Source organism: Bicyclus anynana, chromosome 11, assembly GCF_947172395.1.
Source record: "Bicyclus anynana chromosome 11, ilBicAnyn1.1, whole genome shotgun sequence".
Classification (NCBI taxonomy): Eukaryota; Metazoa; Arthropoda; class Insecta; order Lepidoptera; family Nymphalidae; genus Bicyclus; species Bicyclus anynana.
In genome coordinates this window covers 16,515,839-16,536,295 of record NC_069093.1, presented here as the reverse complement: position 1 = coordinate 16,536,295, position 20,457 = coordinate 16,515,839, and the positions used below count along the sequence as shown (strand labels likewise).

Sequence of the window (20,457 nt, the reverse complement as noted above, 5' to 3'; positions counted from 1 at the left end):
TACCTTGTCCCCGTCAAAAAACGACAGACTTTTTTGTTGGTGAATTTGGGTCCATAGTCTACTAAATAGTCAAACATCTAAGATAAATGGTATGCAGGATAAAGATTATTTGGCTGTTACCATAGACAATACCTTTCTGTAGTTTTTATTTCCATATCCTGTGTTCACAGCTGTCAGGTGCTGTCAGTTGTCACTGTCTGTAACTTTTTTTCTTGATTTTTACTTTTGGTTTTGATTAATGATTTTTTGATTGATAAATACTGAATATTTACATTGAATGATTTAAAAAAAAAAGTATTATATATTACTTGATTTTTAATTAAATGGGGAAAATTTATTAATTATTTTTGGTACATAATTACTGCATTCAGCTTTTTTTCTTTACTTCGTAGACAATAACAAAGCTTTTACAAATTACAAAATGGGTGATGAAAATCAAAGTGACGACGTTTCTCAGGCAGCGTTGGATAATGTAAAGGAGAACGAACAAAAAGAAAATGGTGATGCCGTTAAATCAGACAAAATTAAAGGTAATAGAAGCGGTTTATTGTGCATTGTAAACAAAAGTGAATCATTTGGCTCTGCAACTGTTGGGTTGGGAAATAATATGTTAGATATGAACTAATGATACTGTTTAAGACAGATACTTACGTCCTTCGACTCCTGACTTTTTGCTCAGATCAGGTTCAATATTAGAGTTTCGCCAAGGCAAATCTTTACTAATATTATAGAGTTTAGTTTCGTTGTATGGTAGAGGTAATCTTTGGACTATTAAACCAAATCAATTACAAATATAAAGCCACATTATTTGTGTCATAGGCTATAAGTTATCCCTGGATGTCTGCTTGTCTGCACTAATATTATATAAAAGAAAGATTTATATTAGTTTAGAAACAAATAAACTCAAAACTACCAGGCTGAATAAAAACATTCTTTCACGAATAGAAAGCTACATTAGCAGTGAGAAACAGGCAATATATATATTGAATGCACAAGGTTCTGATGATTCATTACAAATATTATTTACTAATGATTGTTACAGGAATAACATTATTGCCCCTGTATAAGCCTGTCAACCCATACTAGATCTCTGTGGTTCATCAAATCAGGTTTTAAAAGTTGCCCTGTAGTACTTATGTCATTAAAAATGATGATGATTTTGATCCTAAAATCAAAGTTGCAATATCTATGAAATTATTTTGATCTTGTCCTTTCCAGTCGACATTTTACTGAAGGCAACTGGCAACGCGCCTATTATGAAGAAAAAGAAATGGGCAGTTGACGCTGAGAAACCCATTGGCTGGATAATGGAGTTTGTCAAGAAATATCTTAAACTTGAACCTGAAGAGAAACTGGTATGTATTATTTACTAGCGGACGCCCGCGACTTTGTCCGCCCTTAGACCTCTTTAATCCGGCCTTTCGCAAAATCCGTTACAACCTACAACCTATGAACTACCTCCCTGCCAAATTTCAACTTTGTATGTCAATGGGTTTTCATGATATTGTGACCTTTATAAAGACCTTTCCAATTCATATATTAGGTTTTGTGTGTATTTTGATTGACTTAATGTGTATATTAAAAAGCTGCCTTTTGTTGTGTTGTTGAGATGGTTAGGTTGCATTTTTTTTTATTCTTTACTAGCTAGCCCTTGACTACAATCTCACCTGATGGTAAGTGATGATGCAATCTAAAATGGAAGCAGCTAATTTGTTAGGAGGAGGATGAAATCTACACCCCTTTTGGTTTCTACACAACATCATACGGGAATGCTAAATCGCTTGGCAGTACATCTTTGTCGGTAGGGTGGTAACTAGCCATGGTCGAAGCCTCTTACCAGCCAAAATTTAAACTGGAGGGAAATATTTGTGATATTATTTAAAAAAATAGCAAATCACACTACCTATCACTAATATTATAAAGGCGAAAGTTTGTGTGTAAATGTGTATTTTTGTAAATGCAAAGAAAACTAAATGTGTTGAGTTCTGATCTGGACCAATTAGAAAACCTCAATCGGCTCAGCCAGGGATCAAACCCAGGACCTCCATCATGTAAATCCACTGCGCACACCACTGAGCCAAGGAGGTCGTAATACTACCACTTATCATTTCTATATGTAAGTTATAGTATATTTTTATATAATAGATGTGAAGGAGTAATAAACATTAACAAAATTTGCCTTCATTATTTTAGTGGGAACTCTCTAGAACTGCAGCATGTTTCTATATTAGAATGGTGCTCTTGTGGATCTTACCAAATTCAGTTAGACAGGGCTTAGTTACCTCTCATATACATTTTAAAATATTATACTCTTTTCTTTTACAGTTCCTCTATGTAAACCAGACCTTTGCACCTTCACCTGATCAAATAATCAAGAACTTGTACGAATGTTTCGGCACAGACGGTAAACTGGTGTTGCATTATTGCAAAACTCAAGCATGGGGCTGATTTGTGTTGGGCGTTTGCTGTGTTTAAATCATTTAATTGTTATTATAAGTTGATCTCAGGCAATGCGATTTCATTCTTTATAGTCGGACGCAATCTTTATGATGTCTCTGAAATAAGCCACACTTATAAGCGCAGGTCATATATGAAACACGAATATACTATAATACTATATTTGAACGCTTTTTTAACTACCGTTATAAAAACCCTCGCGCGGATGAGGGCTTACACACGATGCCCGGTAACGTAACGTAGAGTGCATCCAACTATACTAGCTTATGCTCGCAACTTCACGTCAAGGTAATATTATAATCAAGGTCTGGTCTGGTCTTCAACCGGTCTACACTATAATATTATAAAGAGGTAGAGTTTGTGAAGTAATCTCCGAATACACTGAACTGTTTTTTTAAAAGTATGTTTACCAATAGAAAACCACATTATTTGTTAGTGTCATAGATTTTATTATATCCTACAGGAACATTAACTAGAAAGGATATATGATAATATTCATTAAATCTATACCAATATTATAAGGCTGAAGCGTTTGTTTAAACCATGTACGCGCTAATCTCAGGAACTCCGATTTGAATTTTTTTTTTAGTGTTAGTTTTAAGCCCATTTATCGAGGAAGTCTGTATACCATATACTATGCGTATCCCTACGGGAACGGGAACCACGCAGGTGAAATCGCGCGGCGTCAGCAAGTAGAATATAGAAATAGTGGTTTTTATTTTAGATAGTCGTGATAAAGGTAAATTAATCTGTTTTTCAAATAAATTATCATATACTGCACCTAACAATGCGTTCAATTGTTAAGGAACTCACAAAGATTTTTATTTTGTATTTTTAAATTAAGTTCAAGAGTTATTATTAAAAACTATTCAATTTATATGAGTTAAGTGTGCTATTTTCTAAGATTTAAATATTGGGATACAAATTATGAAAATAAAAAGCATATTTATTGTATGAACAGTTTTTATTTTACTATAAATAGTTATAAAAATAATAAATAATATGAATACAAGTAGATTTTGGCTTGAGGACACGCTATTTCTTCTTATCACTGTTGCTATTTATGTAATCCTTGCTTGTAGTCCTTGTAGGTAGATTATCTGAAAATAAAGTATTGAAAAATTATTATTCCACAAAAAATCCAATTGACCATTCCATATTTCGAATCCTATTTAGGTACTGGAATGGCGACCCCACAGCAGTAGGCTTCGCATGCTAATTTATTATGACACTACTGCCCGACTAATTTCGATCCCTTACGGGACCCTTAGTCATGAGCTGGATTATACACGGCGGCGCGTGCTGCTGCTCGCAGAGCGCGTTGAGAGTTTATTTAGGAGAGAGAGGATTTAGGAGTTGGGAATAAAGGTGCGTTCTGGTTCTAGGAGTGGTCTTTTATCTTTCTAATAAATTGATGATTTATGAGATCGTTCTTGCAACGCGGACGATCCACATCCAAATTTTGGATCGTGCCGAGTTTTAGCCGTGTTTTATAATAAACTAGCGGACGCCCGCGACTTCATCCGCAAGAAAAATATAGTTTTTCACATATCCTTCGGAAACCATGAATATGTGTTAATCCAGAGTAAAATCTATTTCCATTCCAAATTACAGCCATATCGGTTCAGTAGTTGCGGCGTTAAAGAGTGACAAACATATAAACTTTCGCGTTTATAATATTAGTAGGATTAATATGGCGTACTTATCATCATTTTGTTGAAATAACTATGTTATAAAACGATGTAGTGAGGAGTGACTCATTATTAGAATCAATGAGATACACATAGGTCCCAAAGTCTTTACCAGGCGGTTTGCAGCACTTGACGCCGGCGCCGGTTTGCAGAGGGCTTCTGTTGGGGCCGTTGGACTTGTTGGACTTGTTGGACTTGTCGGATTTGTCGGACTTGTCGGACCGCTTAGACTGCGCAGCGTCGCACGGGCAGCACGAGTGCACGCTGCTGCGCGTCGTATCCATCGATTCGATTTTTTCCACCTGTCATGTGAAGTCCATAGATTTTTTTTTTATAAAATATTTTTTAAAAAATAATGGTGTAAAAAGCGGGCAAAAACTTCTAGTTTAGTAAAGAATACAATAGGTTGGTATATATCAAATCTAAGCTCGTTTTCAGAAAATGACAAACAATTTTGTTCATGAATTTAGGTGCGATACTAGTCCTTATATAATTAGTCTGAGTTAATATCCGACAGTGGTCATTAATTGAACATTATTATACCCAAATACCGCCAACCCACATTAAACCAGCGTGGAGAGTCTCCATATCTCATAATATATACGGAGAGAATTCTGGCCCTGTCATCATCGTTACCATTAACAGCCGATGGTCGTCCACTGCTGGACATAGGTCACATGAATGGACCTCCAGGCACAGCCGTCTCGAGCCGCCAGCATCCAGCGGCTACCTCTTTCCGCTGTCCACCTAATGGGGGTCGAGCAACACTGGGCTTTCTGGGGTCTCCCTGCAGTGGGCCATTAAAATAGTCATATAAAAAGAATTGTTAATGATAAAGTGACCTTGGAAGGCGCGGCGGGAAGCTTGTTGGGCCGGTCCCCGCCCGCGCGCGGCCTGTGCTCGAGCGGCAGACGCAGCTGCTGCTGCAGGGATTGCTCGCCGGACTGCTGGCTGTCTCGCAGGTACACCTGGGTGACATGCACAATGTGATACATTAACTCTTATGGTAGGCGTCCACATATCCGCTGTTGCCCCCCTTCTGTTAAAGGAGGAAACGGCCCCCAGCCGCGGCCGAAAAGAGTCCAGCGCGGGAGGATACTAATATGTCGTCATGAACCAGACACACCATTTAGCGTCCTCCAGATGAAGCGAAGAGCGCGTCGGGATGTCAAAGTGCATGCACTTCGCGATCGTTTTACATCCCAATATGACGCAGAAGGCCCCGCTGGGTTTTAGTGGGTATTCTGGTGTTCAGCGAGTCCCACATACCCGGCCGTAGACTGCACAGCTCTGACTGTGGAGTCTCCGGACGGGATGCGTAAACGCATTTCCCAGCGACAAAAAAAAAAGGCGTCCACATATCCGCATCTTAAGAATCAGAATCATCGCATCTTAATTCCGGCATGTCGCATTTGATGATCTCAGACCAATTAAAAAAGGACTAGTATCTCACCCAAATTGACGTACAAAATTGTCTGTCATATTCTGAGGAAAACGAGTTTAGATTTGGCCGTTTTTTTACACCATTTAACTACAAAAAAAAAAGGTATTTTTACGGAGCTCTTTAACCGACGAATACAATTACAACTATAAAACATCGATACTATATAGACAGTTTTTATAATCGCATTAGATCGTTGATCATATACTTCGGCAGAAAAGTAACGTCTAGCGAGGCAGGTCCTATCCAATACAATAATTGGTCTGAGTTGATGATGGAAGCCCTGCATGTGTGTATGACGTACCTCCGGCATGTTCCATATGATGATGGAGCCGGCGGCGCAGCAGCTGACGACGCGGCGCGCGTCGGGACTGAAGCGCGCGCACGTCACCGCGCCGGCGTGACCGAGCCCTACGTGCGTGTATATGCCCTCCTGGTACTTCCACAACTGTAACATTATAAGTAAACCTTTTCCACCCGCGTAGTTCCCGTTCTCGTGAAAATACGGATATAAAATGTAGCCTATGAAACTCACAAATACCGTGCCTATCTGGTGGTAAAAGAATTTTCAAACTCGGTTCAGTAGTTTAAGAGATTACCCCCTATAAAACCACAAGCTTTACCTCTTTATAATGGTAATATAGATAAACAAAAATTTTAATAAAAAAAATACAACCGACTTCAAAACCTAAAAACGTACCCACTAAACTAAAAAGCGAAAAATAACATCATAATATGTTCTACCTGCTGAGCAGTATGAAGGCGGTGCTAAGCCGGTGATGTATTAATTCAAGCCATGTGAGCATATCTTATAGATTTAGATTTTGCAGACAATGTTGTTTCATGTGGTCCTGTCAGAAATGGCTTAAATTAAGACAACACCGGCTAAGCACCGACTTCATACTGATCAGCAGGTAGAACATATTATGATGTTATTTTTCGCTTTTTAGTTTAGTGGGTACGTTTTTAGGTTTTGAAGTCGGTTGTATTTTTTTTATTAAAATTTTTATTATTTTTCAATTTTTAGTGTAAAATTTCATCTCAAACGAATACATCAGACCCCTAATGACAGTCACAACCCATCTTGGTACAAAATTCTTAGCAATACAAATTAATCAAGCCCAAGCACAAGGTAGCTACCGTAAACCGTCAAGGGGTTCCCTTCATTGACCTTGGTCTTCATCATCAGACCCCTAATAACAGACACAACTCATCTAGGTAGAAAGTTCTCAGCAATACGAATTAATCAAGGCCAAACACAAGGTAGTTACTGTTAACTGTTAAGGAGTTCCCTTAATTGTCCGTGGTCTTCATCACCAAACCCCTAAATGACAGTCACAACCTATCTATGTGGAAAGTTCTCATTAAGACAAATTAATCAAGCCCAAACACAAGGTAACTGCTATAAATCGCCAAGGAGTTCCCTTGTCTGTTTTAGGACTCCATCATCAGATCGATTTTAAACCTTCATAATTTTGTATTTCTTAAAGGCACTAAATGGAAAAGTTCACGAACACACTAGACACCTATATAATTTTCGAAAGTTCCCCTCAATTTCTCCAAGATTCCATCATCAGATCTTGTCATGATGGCAATGGGACCAAATGGGGACTATACCGTTTCAAACAAAAAAAGAATTTTTGAAATCGGTCCAGGCGTCTTTGAGTAATCGGTGTACATACATAAAAAAAAAAAAAAATACCGACCGAATTGAGAACCTCCTCCTTTTTGAAGTCGGTTAAAAAGGGAATAAATTAGTCATTGTTAAACAAGTCACTGAATCACTTGCCCTCCAAGTTTAATATTACATTTTAACAGTTTTCCGAATATTGGAAAAACAGGTTGTAAATACACAAAAATAAAACTTTATATCTGAGGTGTTTGAAACGACACAGTATAATGCTCTTAAAATAAACAGATGGAACCTTCCATGGCCAATTCTCAGGGGCAAGCCGAATCGCAAGGTTTGCCCTCTCATATAAAGGGAAATACTGTGTGCGTATTGTTTATTAGTAAGTATTTGCAGGAAAAACAGACGGAAAATGCGGGTTGCCCTAAACGAACCCAAAATAATATTTATTAAGGGCTTATATCTACTAGGTATATAGATGGAGGTCCTCAACAAAGCTAAGTATCTTTCCTTTTAATATCTGCCACTCTCGAGTAAATCCCGAATTGAGGGATTCCACTCCTCTATTATGGCGTATCGTTGTGTTTTATGAAGTCCGTTGAATGAAATAGAAACAAAATAGAAATAGTAAGAGTGGATCAACTAACTTTGACCATCTGATCGTTGCCACCGGTCACGAAGAGGCGTCCGTCCTGTGTGATGTGGACGCCATTGATCGCGCCCTGCTTGCTGGCTTCCAACTAGATAAGAGATAAAACGCTATTCATACCACGGTAATGAACTAAGTTTTGTTTGCGATGGATCTGCTTCTTAAATTTTTTATTCTCAACTCTGGTCTCCGGCCGTTACCAACGAGGGGATATTTCAGATCAAAGTGGCCGACAAAACACCAATTTCATATGTAAGGACCTAATATATCCCATGCCCCATTTAACATATCCCATCCCATCAGGGCGTAACCTGATAATGTAGCTATCTATTGGTAAAATGATTTTTCAAATCAGAGTAGTTTTTGAGTTGATTCGTTACATAAAAGAATATCTTTCCTACATAGAATGTTAGAAATATTAGAAATATAGAGTAGGTAGAGTCGTGCTAGCCCAATGGATATGACCTCTGCCACCGATTCCGCGGGGTGTGGGTTCGAATCCGGTCCAGGGCCTGCACCTCCAACTTTTCAATTGTGTGCATTTTAAGAAATTAAATATCACGTGTCTCAAATAGTGAAGAAAAAACATCGCGAGGAAACCTGCATACCAGAGACTTTTTCTTAATTCTCTGCGTGTGTAAAGTCTGCCAATCCGCATTGGGCCAGCGTGGTGGACTATTGGCCTAACCCCTCTCATTGTTCGAGGAGAATTGAGCTCAGCAGTGAATATGAGTTGATAAGGATGAGGTAGAGTCACCTCTCTGGCCAGGTTGCCGCTGCCTGCCTCCCAGTAGGCCACGCGGCGGTCGGTGCCGCCTGTCAGCAGCTGGCAGCCCAGCGGCTCGAAGCACACGCACATGAACAACGTGTTTGCGTACATCACTTGCCGACGCGAGAGCGACCTACAGAGGCAAGCAGTAGTTTACTAGGGACTCGTTGGTACCGTGGTTAGTCTAAGTGATTGCTATGGGATGTTGAGTTTGAGGGGAGTTAAGTATTGTTTAGTTATCCCACTTCTGAGATGTAAAAGGCATTTCAGAAGTGGGATAACTAAACAATACTTATTGTTTTGATACCGACGCCCGTATACTTGGCCTTTAAAATAGTCCTAATTTCTTTGCTAAGTAAAATTTGAGTTGAGAGAGTTTTTTTGTAAAAATTATCAACCTATAATAGAGATACTCGGATAGACCGGGCATTGGAAAGTATAACTTAGCTATCGGTCACAATTAATATCATGAACGTCTGCACAGAGTTAAAAATTATTATCGCCTTACGCTCGCCAACCGAAAACAAAGCATTACAGTCTCTCCCCTATGGAGAGGGTCTTGCTTGTAGGGAGCAGTTAAAATAAGCTCATGGTGACTCCTCACTTAATGGACTGAGATCAAGTATCTATATAATCAGAAAAAGTACTATAAGAACGTATTTATGTCTCCTACATAAATAATGTCCCTGCGGAATCCTGTCGACAGGGCAAGTCCAACTTGCACGGACTAAAATAGCCTCCTCTGTCCAAGATTGGCTTTATTAAGCTAGACCACTTAGGTGGCCCAGTATTCCGGCTGCGACTGACAGCACACTTACAGCAGGTCCCATATGATGCAGGAGCCGTCGGTGCCCGCGCTGACGGCCTCGCAGTCGTTGGGCGACACCTGGATGGCGGACACGGGGCTCTTGTGCTCCTTCAGCACCTTCTTCAGGTTCTGCTGCTGCGGCTGGATGTCCCATACGCGCACCTAACACCACACCGGTTATACATTAGAAGACATTGGTATGGAATTAGCTTGGGAACATTTAGGCCATTTAATGATTCTTCCTCTCTGATGAAAGAGTTCGCCAATGACTGACTGTGGGCTGATCCACTTGATCAGCCTGATTAAAAAAAACCTCTTTTTTTATTCGCTACAAGTTAGCTCTTGACTACAATCTCACCTAATGGTAAGTGATGATACAATCTAAGAAGGAAGCGGGTTAATTTGTTAGGAGTACTTAGGATGAAATCTACATAATTTCGGATTCAACACGACATCGCACTGGAACGCTAAATCGCTTGGCGGAACGTCTGTGCCGGTAGGGTGGTACTAGCCACAGCCTTCGGAAATTAAGAAAACCTCAACCTTTCTTAAAATGCACTTCAGCTCTTCAGTTAAGTGCATTTTAAGAAGTTAAATATCACGTATCTCAAACGGTGAAGGAAAAACATCCTGAGGAAACCTGAGAATTTTCTTAATTCTTTACGTGTGTGAAGTCTGCCAATCCGTATTGGGCCAGTGTCATGGACTATTGGCCTAACCCCTCTCATTTTGAGAGTAGACTAGTAGTAATAACAGTGAGTGCTGACAGTATGACAATGAGAATCACCTGTCCTTCACATCCCCCAGATATGAGGGTGCGGCCATCTTTGGTCATGTCGAGTGCGGAGGTGCCCTTGTTGTGCGTGTTGTAGATGCAGTATATGAGGCGGCCGGTGAGCGGCGTGAACGCGCGGATGTTGCCGTCGTTCCAACCTGGAAACCATCGAATTAACTGCGGCATCAGTATCCAGACGACTATTGTCTAAAGAACAATCGCGATGTCTTCTCAACTTCGATCAAAATCCATATGGATTATATCACTATATTTAAAGGATTGCGGAGACACTTCGATTGTTAAGTCATAAGCAGATCGATAGCCTGCATAGCACCCTCTCTAGAAACACATCAAATATTGCGCCTGTAATTTAAGACAGGGGTTGCCGAATGGGCGACAATAATGACTTAGCACTATCAATCAATCAATCAATTTATTTATTTGCAGATACATGCATTATATATATACAGGTGGTCGGTAGATGTAGATGGTAAATGCATATCACACGCATGCTTCCATGATGATGAGAAATATTAATTGAATTGCAGGAAGTCAAGAGAAAGAAGCTTTACACTTGTAGCACGAGTTGCTTCGAGCACCTCTTCTACGGCGATTGGAATTCCAAATCAAGTAAAATAAAATATGAAAATAAATTTATTCAAATTTAAACATGACAGACGGTATCATATCATATGACAGCATACTTACCTGTTTGTAACCCTTCCAAAGAAAGGATGTTCAGCTCAGCTGTCAACAATTTAATATCAAGTCAACATATTCAAGTCTATCTGAATAACTGACCTTGGGACTTTGGTTGATCTAAGAAATCTAGGGGGAGGGTTGACTTCCTTTGGGGACGCCCTTGTGTCTGCCATTGAGAATGTCTCACCGGTGACGATGGACTTGCCGTCAGCGGAGAACAGTACGGCGGCGCACGTGAAGTTGGGCACCACGATGCGCAGCAGCTCCTGCGCCGAGTCCACGCACCACACGCGCACGTCGCCGCCGCCCGCCGTCGCGAACACCCCCGACATGCCCCTGAGAGGTTAAGTAGCACAAACATGAAGACTTTGATCGTTTGATGAGGTATTTTTGTCATAGAAGATGTAATTCATCAAGTTAATTTTCCAGTTCCCGGGCTTCACTCTGGCAGGGGTTTCAAGTAAGTTCAAATCCCTACTGGTGCTGCAACAGTTCTATCAAAGAACCCATAGCTTATTAAGGAACCTATCTTAATATTTAGAAGCGAAAGGTCACTCATCACGAAATATCTAGAAGCTCTTAATGTACAAAGATAATTTTCAAGCATTCGCGCTCCCCTCTAGCAGGTCTTCTAAATTCCCCCTGATGCTGCTTCAGTAAAGAACCTATATAGACTAATTTTAAAGAGGTAAAGTTTGTGGTGTTGCAGGGGGTAATCTCTGGATCTCCTGAACCGATTTAGAAAAATCATTTACCAATAGAAAGCAACTTTATTTGTGAGTGTCATCTATATTATAAATGTGAAAGTGTCTGTCTGTCTGTTTGTTTGTTTGTCCGTCTTTCACGGCAAAACGAAGCGACGAATGACGTGATTTTCCAAATGGAGATAGTTGAAAGGGTGGAGAGTGACATAGGCAACTTTTTGTCTCTTTCTAATCCCTCACTTCCTTAAAAAAGGGGGGTGGAAATATGTATGGAGTTTTCCGCAATTTTCTAGGTAAAAAGCTAAAAATTGGTATGCAGACTATTTGTGACTAAAAATGGTAGGGGTAGGATGGGAGTAAGGTAGGGTAGGTGTAGAGTGGGAGTAGAGAATGAATCAGAGCGAAGCTTGAGCGAGTCCTGTAATAGGCTATATTTTATCCCCGTAGCTGATAAATCAGTAGTTGTTACAGAGGTGACGTCACCTCGGGAAGGCAATGGCGTTGATGGCGCAGCGGTGGCAGGTGACCACGAGCGTGGGCACGAAGGAGTCCAGCTCGATGGCGTAGATCTCGCTGGAGCGCGTGCCGGCCAGCAGCAGTCGCGCGCCCGACGCTGGCGTCAGCAGCTCCAGCGATGTGATGCTGCCTTCCAGCTTTGTTGTCTTGAGCTGATGGTTTTATTAGCTTATTTTTTTGGATTGTATAGGCGAGCGCTTGGCTGCAATTATGTAAGTAATCGACCGCGATGCGCGTCGTGGACATGGGACTGACTAAACGGCTTAGTGACCTTAGTGACTGTTCACATCGATAGCGATGTCCTGTACCCAGGAAGGATGCTCCGGGGTAGTCGCTCTTTTCTCCGGGGAAAAGCTGTATGCTAGCCTCGCGTTACACCTACCGTAGTATAGCATAAGACCTTTAACTCCTCTAAATAAGGGCACCCCGTTAAACTAAGAATAGTGCTATCGTAGTGATAAATATTAAATACGTAGGTATTGATAAAATCTAGCAAGGTACCATTGTTTCTTTTCATTCCTCAGTAGGTCTGAGGCTTCCCCAGAACCTAGTATCGAGTAACGCGAAGGTAGGAATGGCCCAAAAAGGAAGGTGCCCTGCCACATTACAAGTTTGCATTCATCATGACCCGCCTATTATATCAACCCACAGTGCTAAGGCTGAAACATAAAACAGGTAATTGATTACACTCACCGCTCTAAAATGCGGTCTGTTAGGATCTAAAATCTTCCCTTTAGGAAATTCACCCTTCCAGTTGATCTCATCCAGGACGTCCACGGTGCCGTCTCCGGCACCCACGATCAGACAGCCGTCCGACATTATCAGTATAGATTCTATACCTGCGAAAATGAATAAAATAATTAATTTTCTATATCAAACGGTCTTATGGCTTATGAGTTATGACTATTTTGTTGAGGGTATACCTACGTCAATTAGGAAATAACTAAGGTCTTTTTTTTGGAGCGACACTTATTAGGATTTTATGCCTTAATCGTCGTTAAAGTCGGTATGTCTTCGATTCCTTGAGTGGAGACAATGTCTTCGTAAGCAGAGTGTGAGACACTCCCGGTGAATGCGCGATAGGTAGAGCGGCGACCTCAGGAAGGTGACTGGCATGGATTGGGTGCAAAAAGCCAAAAATAGAGAGGGCTGCTGAGGTATAAATTCAGCAGTTGATTCATAATGATGCTTAAATAGGGATAATGAGGTTTATGATGAATGATGATGTTGTTTACCTTGGCTGTAGCACACGGAGTCCGGTCGTTTCCCCTTCCGCCAGGGCCCGCACTTGGCAAGGCAGCCCAGCAGCGTCGGCTTGATGTTGGCGACGGGCGCGGTCGGCTCCGGCGGGTAGTTGATCGAGAACTTTATCATGTCGCCTGAACTGAGAAACCATAACAACTATACACAAACTAAAGTTTAAGGTTAACGAATATTTTTTTAAACAAATTATGGCCCTAGGTAGGTATATTTATTTATTTATTTGTATTGCATTGTTTAAATTATTGCATTAAGAAGTCGGTTGAAAAAATTAATTTGATGCGTTGCGTTATCGCAACGTGTCATCGCATTGTATGCCACATCTGTGTTGCGACGACTCACGACGACGCAGTACAAGAGGACGATGCACGCATTCAGTCAGTTCGACAACGGATTGAAATGGACGATCGACGATCACGGACGGACACCACCCGTCGCCGCAACGGCGATGCGTTGCGGCGCCGCATGGCAAAGATTTTACCGTATCAGTGAGCACACGAGCGGTGCGGCGCCGCAACGTTGTTGTGTCGCAGCAGCGTTGGGCGGTCTGTTAATAAAGTAATGTTGTGACGCATAGACAACTGAGCGGTGCCGCTCCGTCGTCGCAACGCATTCACCCCTCCCCGTCTCGTCCCGGCGGTTGCAAGTCCGGTGCGGCGCCGGAGCGCATCGTGTGACATGCCACAGATATTTCTATGTAAGACGACGTAGCGATACCGCTGCAACGCATCGTGTGCGCCTCCTCTAAAGCAACGAACTAATGGGATATGGCTCTAGTGAGCACGCACGTGGTGCCGGCGTAGCCGTACGCGTCGTCGGCGCTGACGGTGACGCAGCGCACGCAGCGCCGCAGCTTGCCCAGCGACACGTCCACCACGTCCAGCGCCTTGCTCTCCGCGCGGATGTTCCACACGCGGAGGTTCGCTGGAGACAACCAATGTAAGTAAATATAAAACTCCCGACCACGTGTAGCTCGTTTAAGTATTACGTAGATAAGCAGATTTATTAAAAATATTTACACCCCTGTTATTTAAAGTAAGCAAAGCTTTTAAGTACCATCCCCCCACTTTTTTAACAATTTAACAACGAACATTACGTATGAATTTATGAAATTTTTCTATTTGTGAAAATCGCCCGACAATGCGTTTTGTTTTCAAACATTCACTATATGTAACTTTTCCCTATGTTGTAGATGTCCCTAGGACCCGTACAAAACGCTTTGCGTCTTCTTTTCTCATACGCACGGCTAAGGTTTGGAATACCCTTCCCAAGTCTGTGTTTCCTGAATATTATAACTTGGGTATCTTCATGCACCAAAAGTGCAACAATGCAACAAGAGTGAATAGGCACCTTCTAGGCAAGCGTGTCAAATCTTAGACGGTATCTACACTTACCATCAGGTTAGATCATGGTCAAATGCGAGCCTATCTGCATTAAAAAAAAAAGTAAGTTGCAATAGGTAGATATAGGTACGAGTATGTGTACAAAAGTATTAGATAACTACTGCTGACGTAATCATCTAGACTCGCCCACCGCCAATGTCATCAAAAATAAGCAAAGCAAAAAGTCCCTGCGACTCTCTTGAAGACCTGGTGGGGGGGATGAAGTAGGTAGTTATCACTTGAACAGTCTGCTCACAGTCCCCGCCGGTGACGAAGGAGTTGGCCCTGCGGTGGAGCGGCGTGAGCGTGACGGCGTCGCCGGTGGTGAGGCGCGCGGCGGGCGCGGTGCCGGTGGCCGAGCCGGCGCCGCAGTCCCACAGCACCACGCAGCCGTCGTCGCGCCCGCCCAGCGACACCATGTAGCGCTCGTCCGACGAGAACGCTAGGGCTTCTACGCGCACCTGAACCATTCACGTCGACATTTGCTTATATTTCATCAGCTAGGTAATATTACAAAGAGGAAAGATTTCTGATCTGATTCTGTGGGTTCAAATCCTGTCCGGGGCATGCACCTCCAACTTTTCAGTTGTATGTATTTTAAGAAACTAAATATCGCGCGTCTCAAATTGTAAAGGAAAACATCGTAAGGAAACCTGCATACCAGAGAATTCTCTTATTTCTCTGCGTGTGTGAAGTCTGCCAATCCGCATTGGGCCAGCGTGGTGAACTATTGGCCTAACCCCTCTCATTTTGAGAGGAGACTCGAGCTCAGTAGTGAGCCGAATATGGGTTGATAATGATGATGATGAGGTAATATTACAAAGAGGAAATATTTGATTGTTTGTTTGCATTGAATAGGTATTCCTACGGGAATGGGAACCCTCACAGGTGAAAGAAATGAGGAGATCCGCAGAAAACCAAAGCTGTGCGAGTCACGTGGAAATGGGCAGACCATATAAGTAGTTCAAAGATGAACATTGGGGTAGTTAGTTGAATGGCGACCCCGCACCGGAAAGTGTAGTATTGATCGATCCCCCGGTGGACTGAGGACATCGAGCTAGTTGCAGGGAGCCGCTGGATGCTGACTCGAGAGACTGTGTCTAGCCGTGGACGTCCATCGGCTGTTAATGGTGATCATGATGACAGTGACTTACCCAGGCTGCTTTTTATCCCGAAAATGGCAATGGCACCCACTAAAATCGAATCGAATTTCACGCGTACGCAGTGTAAGATGTACGATACGTACGATAGTTATAAATAATGGAATGGATACTTCTAACCTTGTGTAACTCATGGCTGCCAAGACAAGTCCTCTTCTTAAAGTCCCACAATTTAGCTGATGCCTTGAAGCCGATATGGTTGATCTGCCCTGAGCCGATGTACGTGCCTTTAGGGGACACGGCTACCGTGGACACACTGTTCGTGTGACCGCTAAGGAAGAACATCTTCTTCGTCTTCCAGTCCTGAACGCAGACTTTATTGCCCATTGGGTAGACGATGTGTTGGCCATCCGCGTGGATTTTTAGACCTTTGATTGCTGAACCTGTACAAGCATTGAGATACAAATAATGCAGCTAGACTTAGGGGGGCCTCGTGCCAGAGGAGTCTTAACCTATACTACAGCCTTTCTTGCTGAGTACTGTTTACCAACAAACAAATTAGAAATGAGGGTATAAACTAGTCATTACACACCTATTAATAAATATAATTAACTTGTTCTCAAATTAATGAAAATTAATTTGATTGATAAGCTTAGAACAGTTAAATATGGTTAATATATTTCACATAACATTTTATAAACAAACCATACATAATTTAAAACAAGTAAGTTATGAAATGATATGCGTTTTCTACCTTAATTTCTAATTTATTTGTTGGTAAACAGTATTCATCAAGAAAGGCTGTAGGTGCCGGCCGTGTATATACCTACTTAAAGACATTTTTTTTTAATTTGACCTATTCTTGCCTATTCCATTTTGACCGCGCGTTTATTAGATAGCGCTAGGGTAATGATTGCACCATTCACCCTCCCAAAACGTCCCTCTTAGCCGTGGTCCGAGTCTTACAGGAGACGCCGATAGAGTCGTTCCGTCCCTTTTCTTCTTCAACCTTCTGCGCTCATCCAAAATGATAACGCCGCTGCGGTCCCATTATGGAGCCTTTCACAACCAGAAAAACAATGATTGCATTCAGGTGCTACATCCTAGAGACGCGTCTGTCTCGTGCATTATGCGGCCACGATTATTGGCTGTGGTCGCAAAAGATCGATTGTCAGTTCTTATTCTGCTCGCGCAATACTGGCCGACATGATGCATTCACTGAAACAGAACTAGTGGGCGAACGCTCATAGCACACGCAAATAAATAACAAAGACCAGTCGTGCAGGCCCAGTCTGCGACCAAGCGCGTTATGTTCATGTTCCTCAGTTAACTTGGTCGTTGCGGCCAATGGTCGTGGTCTTCATCGTTGCTTATGGTGCCGTTACTTTTAAAAACAATGTAAGATTGTACAGTATAACGAAAATGTTTAGGTACTTACCGTCAAATCCTATTATAGCATAGGGTTCCAAATTTTTAACATCCATTTCCTTAGATTACTCAGTCTTTTAAGTTTATAAACAAATTGTGACAAGTTGAAGAAGCTTGACAGCTTTGTCTGTTGCTTTGGTTGCTAGGTAAACAGTAAACATTGTTGCTATGGTAGTTACTAAAGCATAGGTCATAGACAGAGAAAGCTAGGTGCTAAAGCAAGCTTTAGACGAAACCAATTACGCAGCCAGTGTTGGTTGTTTCGTCTACTCGAAACATTTCATAAACACCTGTTGTAAACATTGTATAAGGCTGCCTAAAGCCAAAGCGGAGCAAGGGAGCGTAGCGGAGAAACGGACTAATGCGGAGCGGAGTCGCGTACTGTCTTCCTACCGGAGCAGAATTGCAGACTATGTTAAATAAATAAATGTTAAATTTAATACACCCCGCTCCGTATCTCCGCTCCGCGTACCGGTTGAAATAATTAACATAGCTTGCAAGTCTCTGTCCAGTTAAGAGAAGCGGAGATTTGGTGCAATCCTATTGGTTAATATTTCTCCGTTTCTCGGCTCCGCTGCCTTGCTCCGCTTCAGTGGACAGGCAGCCATATACTGACTGATACTGCGTACCTACTCCCCTCTTCAGTGGGAATATAGGGACAAAATGTAGCCTATGTTATTAGCAGATAGTGTAGCTTTCCATTAGAATTTTTTAAATTGGTTTTATAACTTAGGCGTGACAGCATATTAAACAAGTAACTTTAGATACACTTTACAGATCAGATCACACACACACAGATCAGGTAAAACTTTAAATTTATTAATGAAAAACAGTATGTAGTTTTAACACTTTATTAGAAAAAAATCATTATTATAACAAAATTTCACACATAGTAACATCTGACTTCAAATTCACATGAGTCCAGATAATTTGCAACTTGGTTTTCAGCTACTAACAAATCTCAATCATTCAATAGTCACCTAAAGATGTCAGACTCTAAATCACAAGTTCTAGTGTTTAAACTAGACTTTCCAGGCAAATGAAATTTTTGACATGCCAACTACATATTCCTTATTCTAAAACTAAAATAGTATCTATATGTTTTCATACAAAGTAATTCAAATTATCCGACTATTCCTGTAACACACACCTATACATAATAATCTTAGTGGTAAGACTGTCAATATCAACGAGATATTGAAACCAACACTATAAAAAAAATGCATCATTACTAAGACTTCTGTGTTCACAAGGAAGAATAAATCTGATTATCATATCACCATCTTAACATGCAACCTGCAGTCTTTAGTCCCAGTTCATATGATTATAAAACAGTAAGTTTAACACACTGATCACTTTCTGCTAAGATGTCTCTTGACAAGCTTTGCTCTTTCATCAATTTGCTCCTTGGCAAGCTCAGCCACTCTCTTCCTTTCATTGATCATGTATTGTTTTATGACTGATAGGAATTCAGAAAGCTGTAACAAACATAAATACAAAAGTAAAATAAACTTTTGCAACTACAAGTGTAAAATCTATTTAACAACAATAATGGGACTGTACAATGCACATTTTATGGCATTATAGACTTGGCATTAAATAAAAAGAAGAAAAATGTACGACTAAAAATTTTTAGTCATTATACAAGTGAGTTTGGGAGCAACTAAGTATATGATAATGTATTAAGTCCATTACTTCTATTTAGTCAAGGTCAAGAACAGTCTACATGCAATCCCAATTTGTAAACAAAAGAATGAATTCCTTAGAAAGTTGTTTTTGCATGATGCTGACATGACAAAAATTCATGGTTTTTGTTTTATTATTTAGAACTTAGTCCTTGACCAAAATTTCACCTGATGGTAAGTAATGATACAATATAAGATGGAAGTAGGCTAATTTATTAGGAGTAGAATGAAAATCTACAGCCCTTTTGGTTTCTACACATAATACTGGAATGCTAAATTGCTTGGCATTATGTCTGTGCCAGTAGGGTGGTCCTAGCCAGGATTCCTGATGAACAGAGTTGGAGGAGTAAATACAATAATTGGTATTTTAATTATATTGGCTTTTCAGCCAGACTAGTTTTAAAAAGGAGAAGCATTATACCCAGTCTTTTATATTTTAGTCTTTTCAGAAATGCTAATGCCCAGTTATTTTAGTCTTTTTAGAAATACTGTAGTAATATTTTATACCTATTTCGTGCGTAAACATGGAACATTACAATCACATAACATAAAATAAGTTATAATTATGAATATGTACGAGTATGTATAATTTTTTAAAAGGTAAGCCGCTAGGAATCAGTTTGTTTAGACTCCTCGTAGCTGATTATACTTCATGTCTGATGACACATTACAATACCAGTCATTATTTAGCACAAACATCAGAATATCTTGTTTACATTACAAAATATAGATCCCTTATAGACTGACAAACATTAACATCGCCTTTATGTAATCGTTTTCTGTCTTTAGCTGATGGGACTTACCAACAATTCGTCTTCTCGCCTGCCAAGTTGTACGAAAGCACACTTAGCAGCGTGACTCTTGTGTTCCGCCCAAGGATCATCACTTGGCTCCCAGCCGTCCAACTCCTTACCGCAAAGGAAACACTTGGCTGAATCCGCATCTTCCTTGCCCGTGGCCACGGAATAGAAACCCGCCTCAGCCATGTTCCGAACGTTACACTTGTCATTGCTACCAAAAGGCCAATGTTTGAATGTTTTCACACGTTCTTCGACTAAAAATAGAAGAGGGCTTTCCACATTTTCTAATATGTTTTCCATTTTCAGCATTCTGAAATATTTGAGTTGAGTTTCAACAAACAAATTTCTAATCCAATTAATTTATTAAAATTATATTTTGGTTTTATCAAAACATCAAAACCAAGTTCGTTGTTCGTTGTTCCTTCAAATTCAAATTTTAAATTTGACAAGTAAATAAAAATAACAGAATCTGTGGCGTCTTCGTCTGTAGTCTATACTCATTGCTCAGCAAACGGCTAAAAAGATAGCTCAGTCCTCAGACCAATTATTGTATAGGACCTGTCTCGCTAGACGTTACTTTTCTGTCAAAGTATATGATCAACGACCTAATGCGATCATAAAAACAGTGTCTATAGAATCGATGTTAAATAGTTGTAATCG

General features: G+C 40.8%; 3 protein-coding genes across 4 annotated transcripts; 1 reads left to right on the top strand and 2 right to left on the bottom strand.

Annotated features, from left to right (window-relative positions):
- The first annotated feature begins 202 nt into the window (after positions 1 to 202).
- LOC112051203 (autophagy protein 12-like) lies at positions 203 to 3,411 on the top strand. Of its 2 annotated transcripts, XM_052884255.1 has the most exons (4): positions 276 to 294; positions 393 to 530; positions 1,219 to 1,355; positions 2,326 to 3,411. In XM_052884255.1, the coding sequence occupies exons 2-4, from the start codon at positions 422 to 424 to the stop codon at positions 2,446 to 2,448; spliced, it is 369 nt and encodes a 122-aa protein (XP_052740215.1). In that variant the 5' UTR covers positions 276 to 294; positions 393 to 421; the 3' UTR covers positions 2,449 to 3,411. The 2 variants fall into 2 exon arrangements, with proteins under 2 accessions (XP_023945510.1, XP_052740215.1); XM_024089742.2 differs by having other exon boundaries at positions 203 to 530.
- A 6-nt stretch (positions 3,412 to 3,417) lies between these two features.
- On the bottom strand, positions 3,418 to 17,446 carry LOC112049778 (cilia- and flagella-associated protein 52). Its single transcript, XM_052884249.1, has 16 exons — positions 17,323 to 17,446; positions 16,065 to 16,327; positions 15,041 to 15,245; positions 14,191 to 14,326; positions 13,378 to 13,526; positions 12,836 to 12,981; positions 12,110 to 12,294; positions 11,110 to 11,258; positions 10,233 to 10,378; positions 9,456 to 9,607; positions 8,626 to 8,770; positions 7,867 to 7,959; positions 5,894 to 6,037; positions 4,991 to 5,116; positions 4,261 to 4,450; positions 3,418 to 3,557 (listed from the first exon to the last, which is right to left on the bottom strand). Exons 1-16 carry the CDS (start codon positions 17,366 to 17,368, stop codon positions 3,493 to 3,495), a joined length of 2,340 nt encoding a protein of 779 aa, XP_052740209.1. The 5' UTR covers positions 17,369 to 17,446; the 3' UTR covers positions 3,418 to 3,492.
- Positions 17,447 to 18,149: 703 nt separating this feature from the next.
- On the bottom strand, positions 18,150 to 20,230 carry LOC112049782 (baculoviral IAP repeat-containing protein 5). Its single transcript, XM_024087809.2, has 2 exons — positions 19,801 to 20,230; positions 18,150 to 18,790 (listed from the first exon to the last, which is right to left on the bottom strand). The coding sequence occupies exons 1-2, from the start codon at positions 20,104 to 20,106 to the stop codon at positions 18,665 to 18,667; spliced, it is 432 nt and encodes a 143-aa protein (XP_023943577.1). The 5' UTR covers positions 20,107 to 20,230; the 3' UTR covers positions 18,150 to 18,664.
- Positions 20,231 to 20,457: the final 227 nt, after the last annotated feature.

What these genes read in the sequence shown, in the direction of transcription:
- LOC112051203 (XM_024089742.2), top strand. Translation starts at nt 422, where the DNA reads ATGGGTGATGAAAATCAAAGTGACGACGTTTCTCAGGCAGCGTTGGAT. An exon ending in TAAATCAGACAAAATTAAAG is followed by an intron (nt 531 to 1,218) that starts GTAATAGAAGCG and finishes TGTCCTTTCCAG; the next exon opens with TCGACATTTTACTGAAGGCA. An exon ending in TTGAACCTGAAGAGAAACTG is followed by an intron (nt 1,356 to 2,325) that starts GTATGTATTATT and finishes TTTCTTTTACAG; the next exon opens with TTCCTCTATGTAAACCAGAC.
- LOC112049778 (XM_052884249.1), bottom strand. Translation starts at nt 17,368, where the DNA reads ATGGATGTTAAAAATTTGGAACCCTATGCTATAATAGGATTTGACG. An exon ending in CTGGGGGATGTGAAGGACAG is followed by an intron (nt 9,608 to 10,232) that starts GTGATTCTCATT and finishes GTGTGGTGTTAG; the next exon opens with GTGCGCGTATGGGACATCCA. An exon ending in CAAGTGCTGCAAACCGCCTG is followed by an intron (nt 3,558 to 4,260) that starts GTAAAGACTTTG and finishes CTTTATTTTCAG; the next exon opens with ATAATCTACCTACAAGGACT.
- LOC112049782 (XM_024087809.2), bottom strand. Translation starts at nt 20,106, where the DNA reads ATGCTGAAAATGGAAAACATATTAGAAAATGTGGAAAGCCCTCTTCTA. An exon ending in GGCGAGAAGACGAATTGTTG is followed by an intron (nt 18,791 to 19,800) that starts GTAAGTCCCATC and finishes TGTTTGTTACAG; the next exon opens with CTTTCTGAATTCCTATCAGT.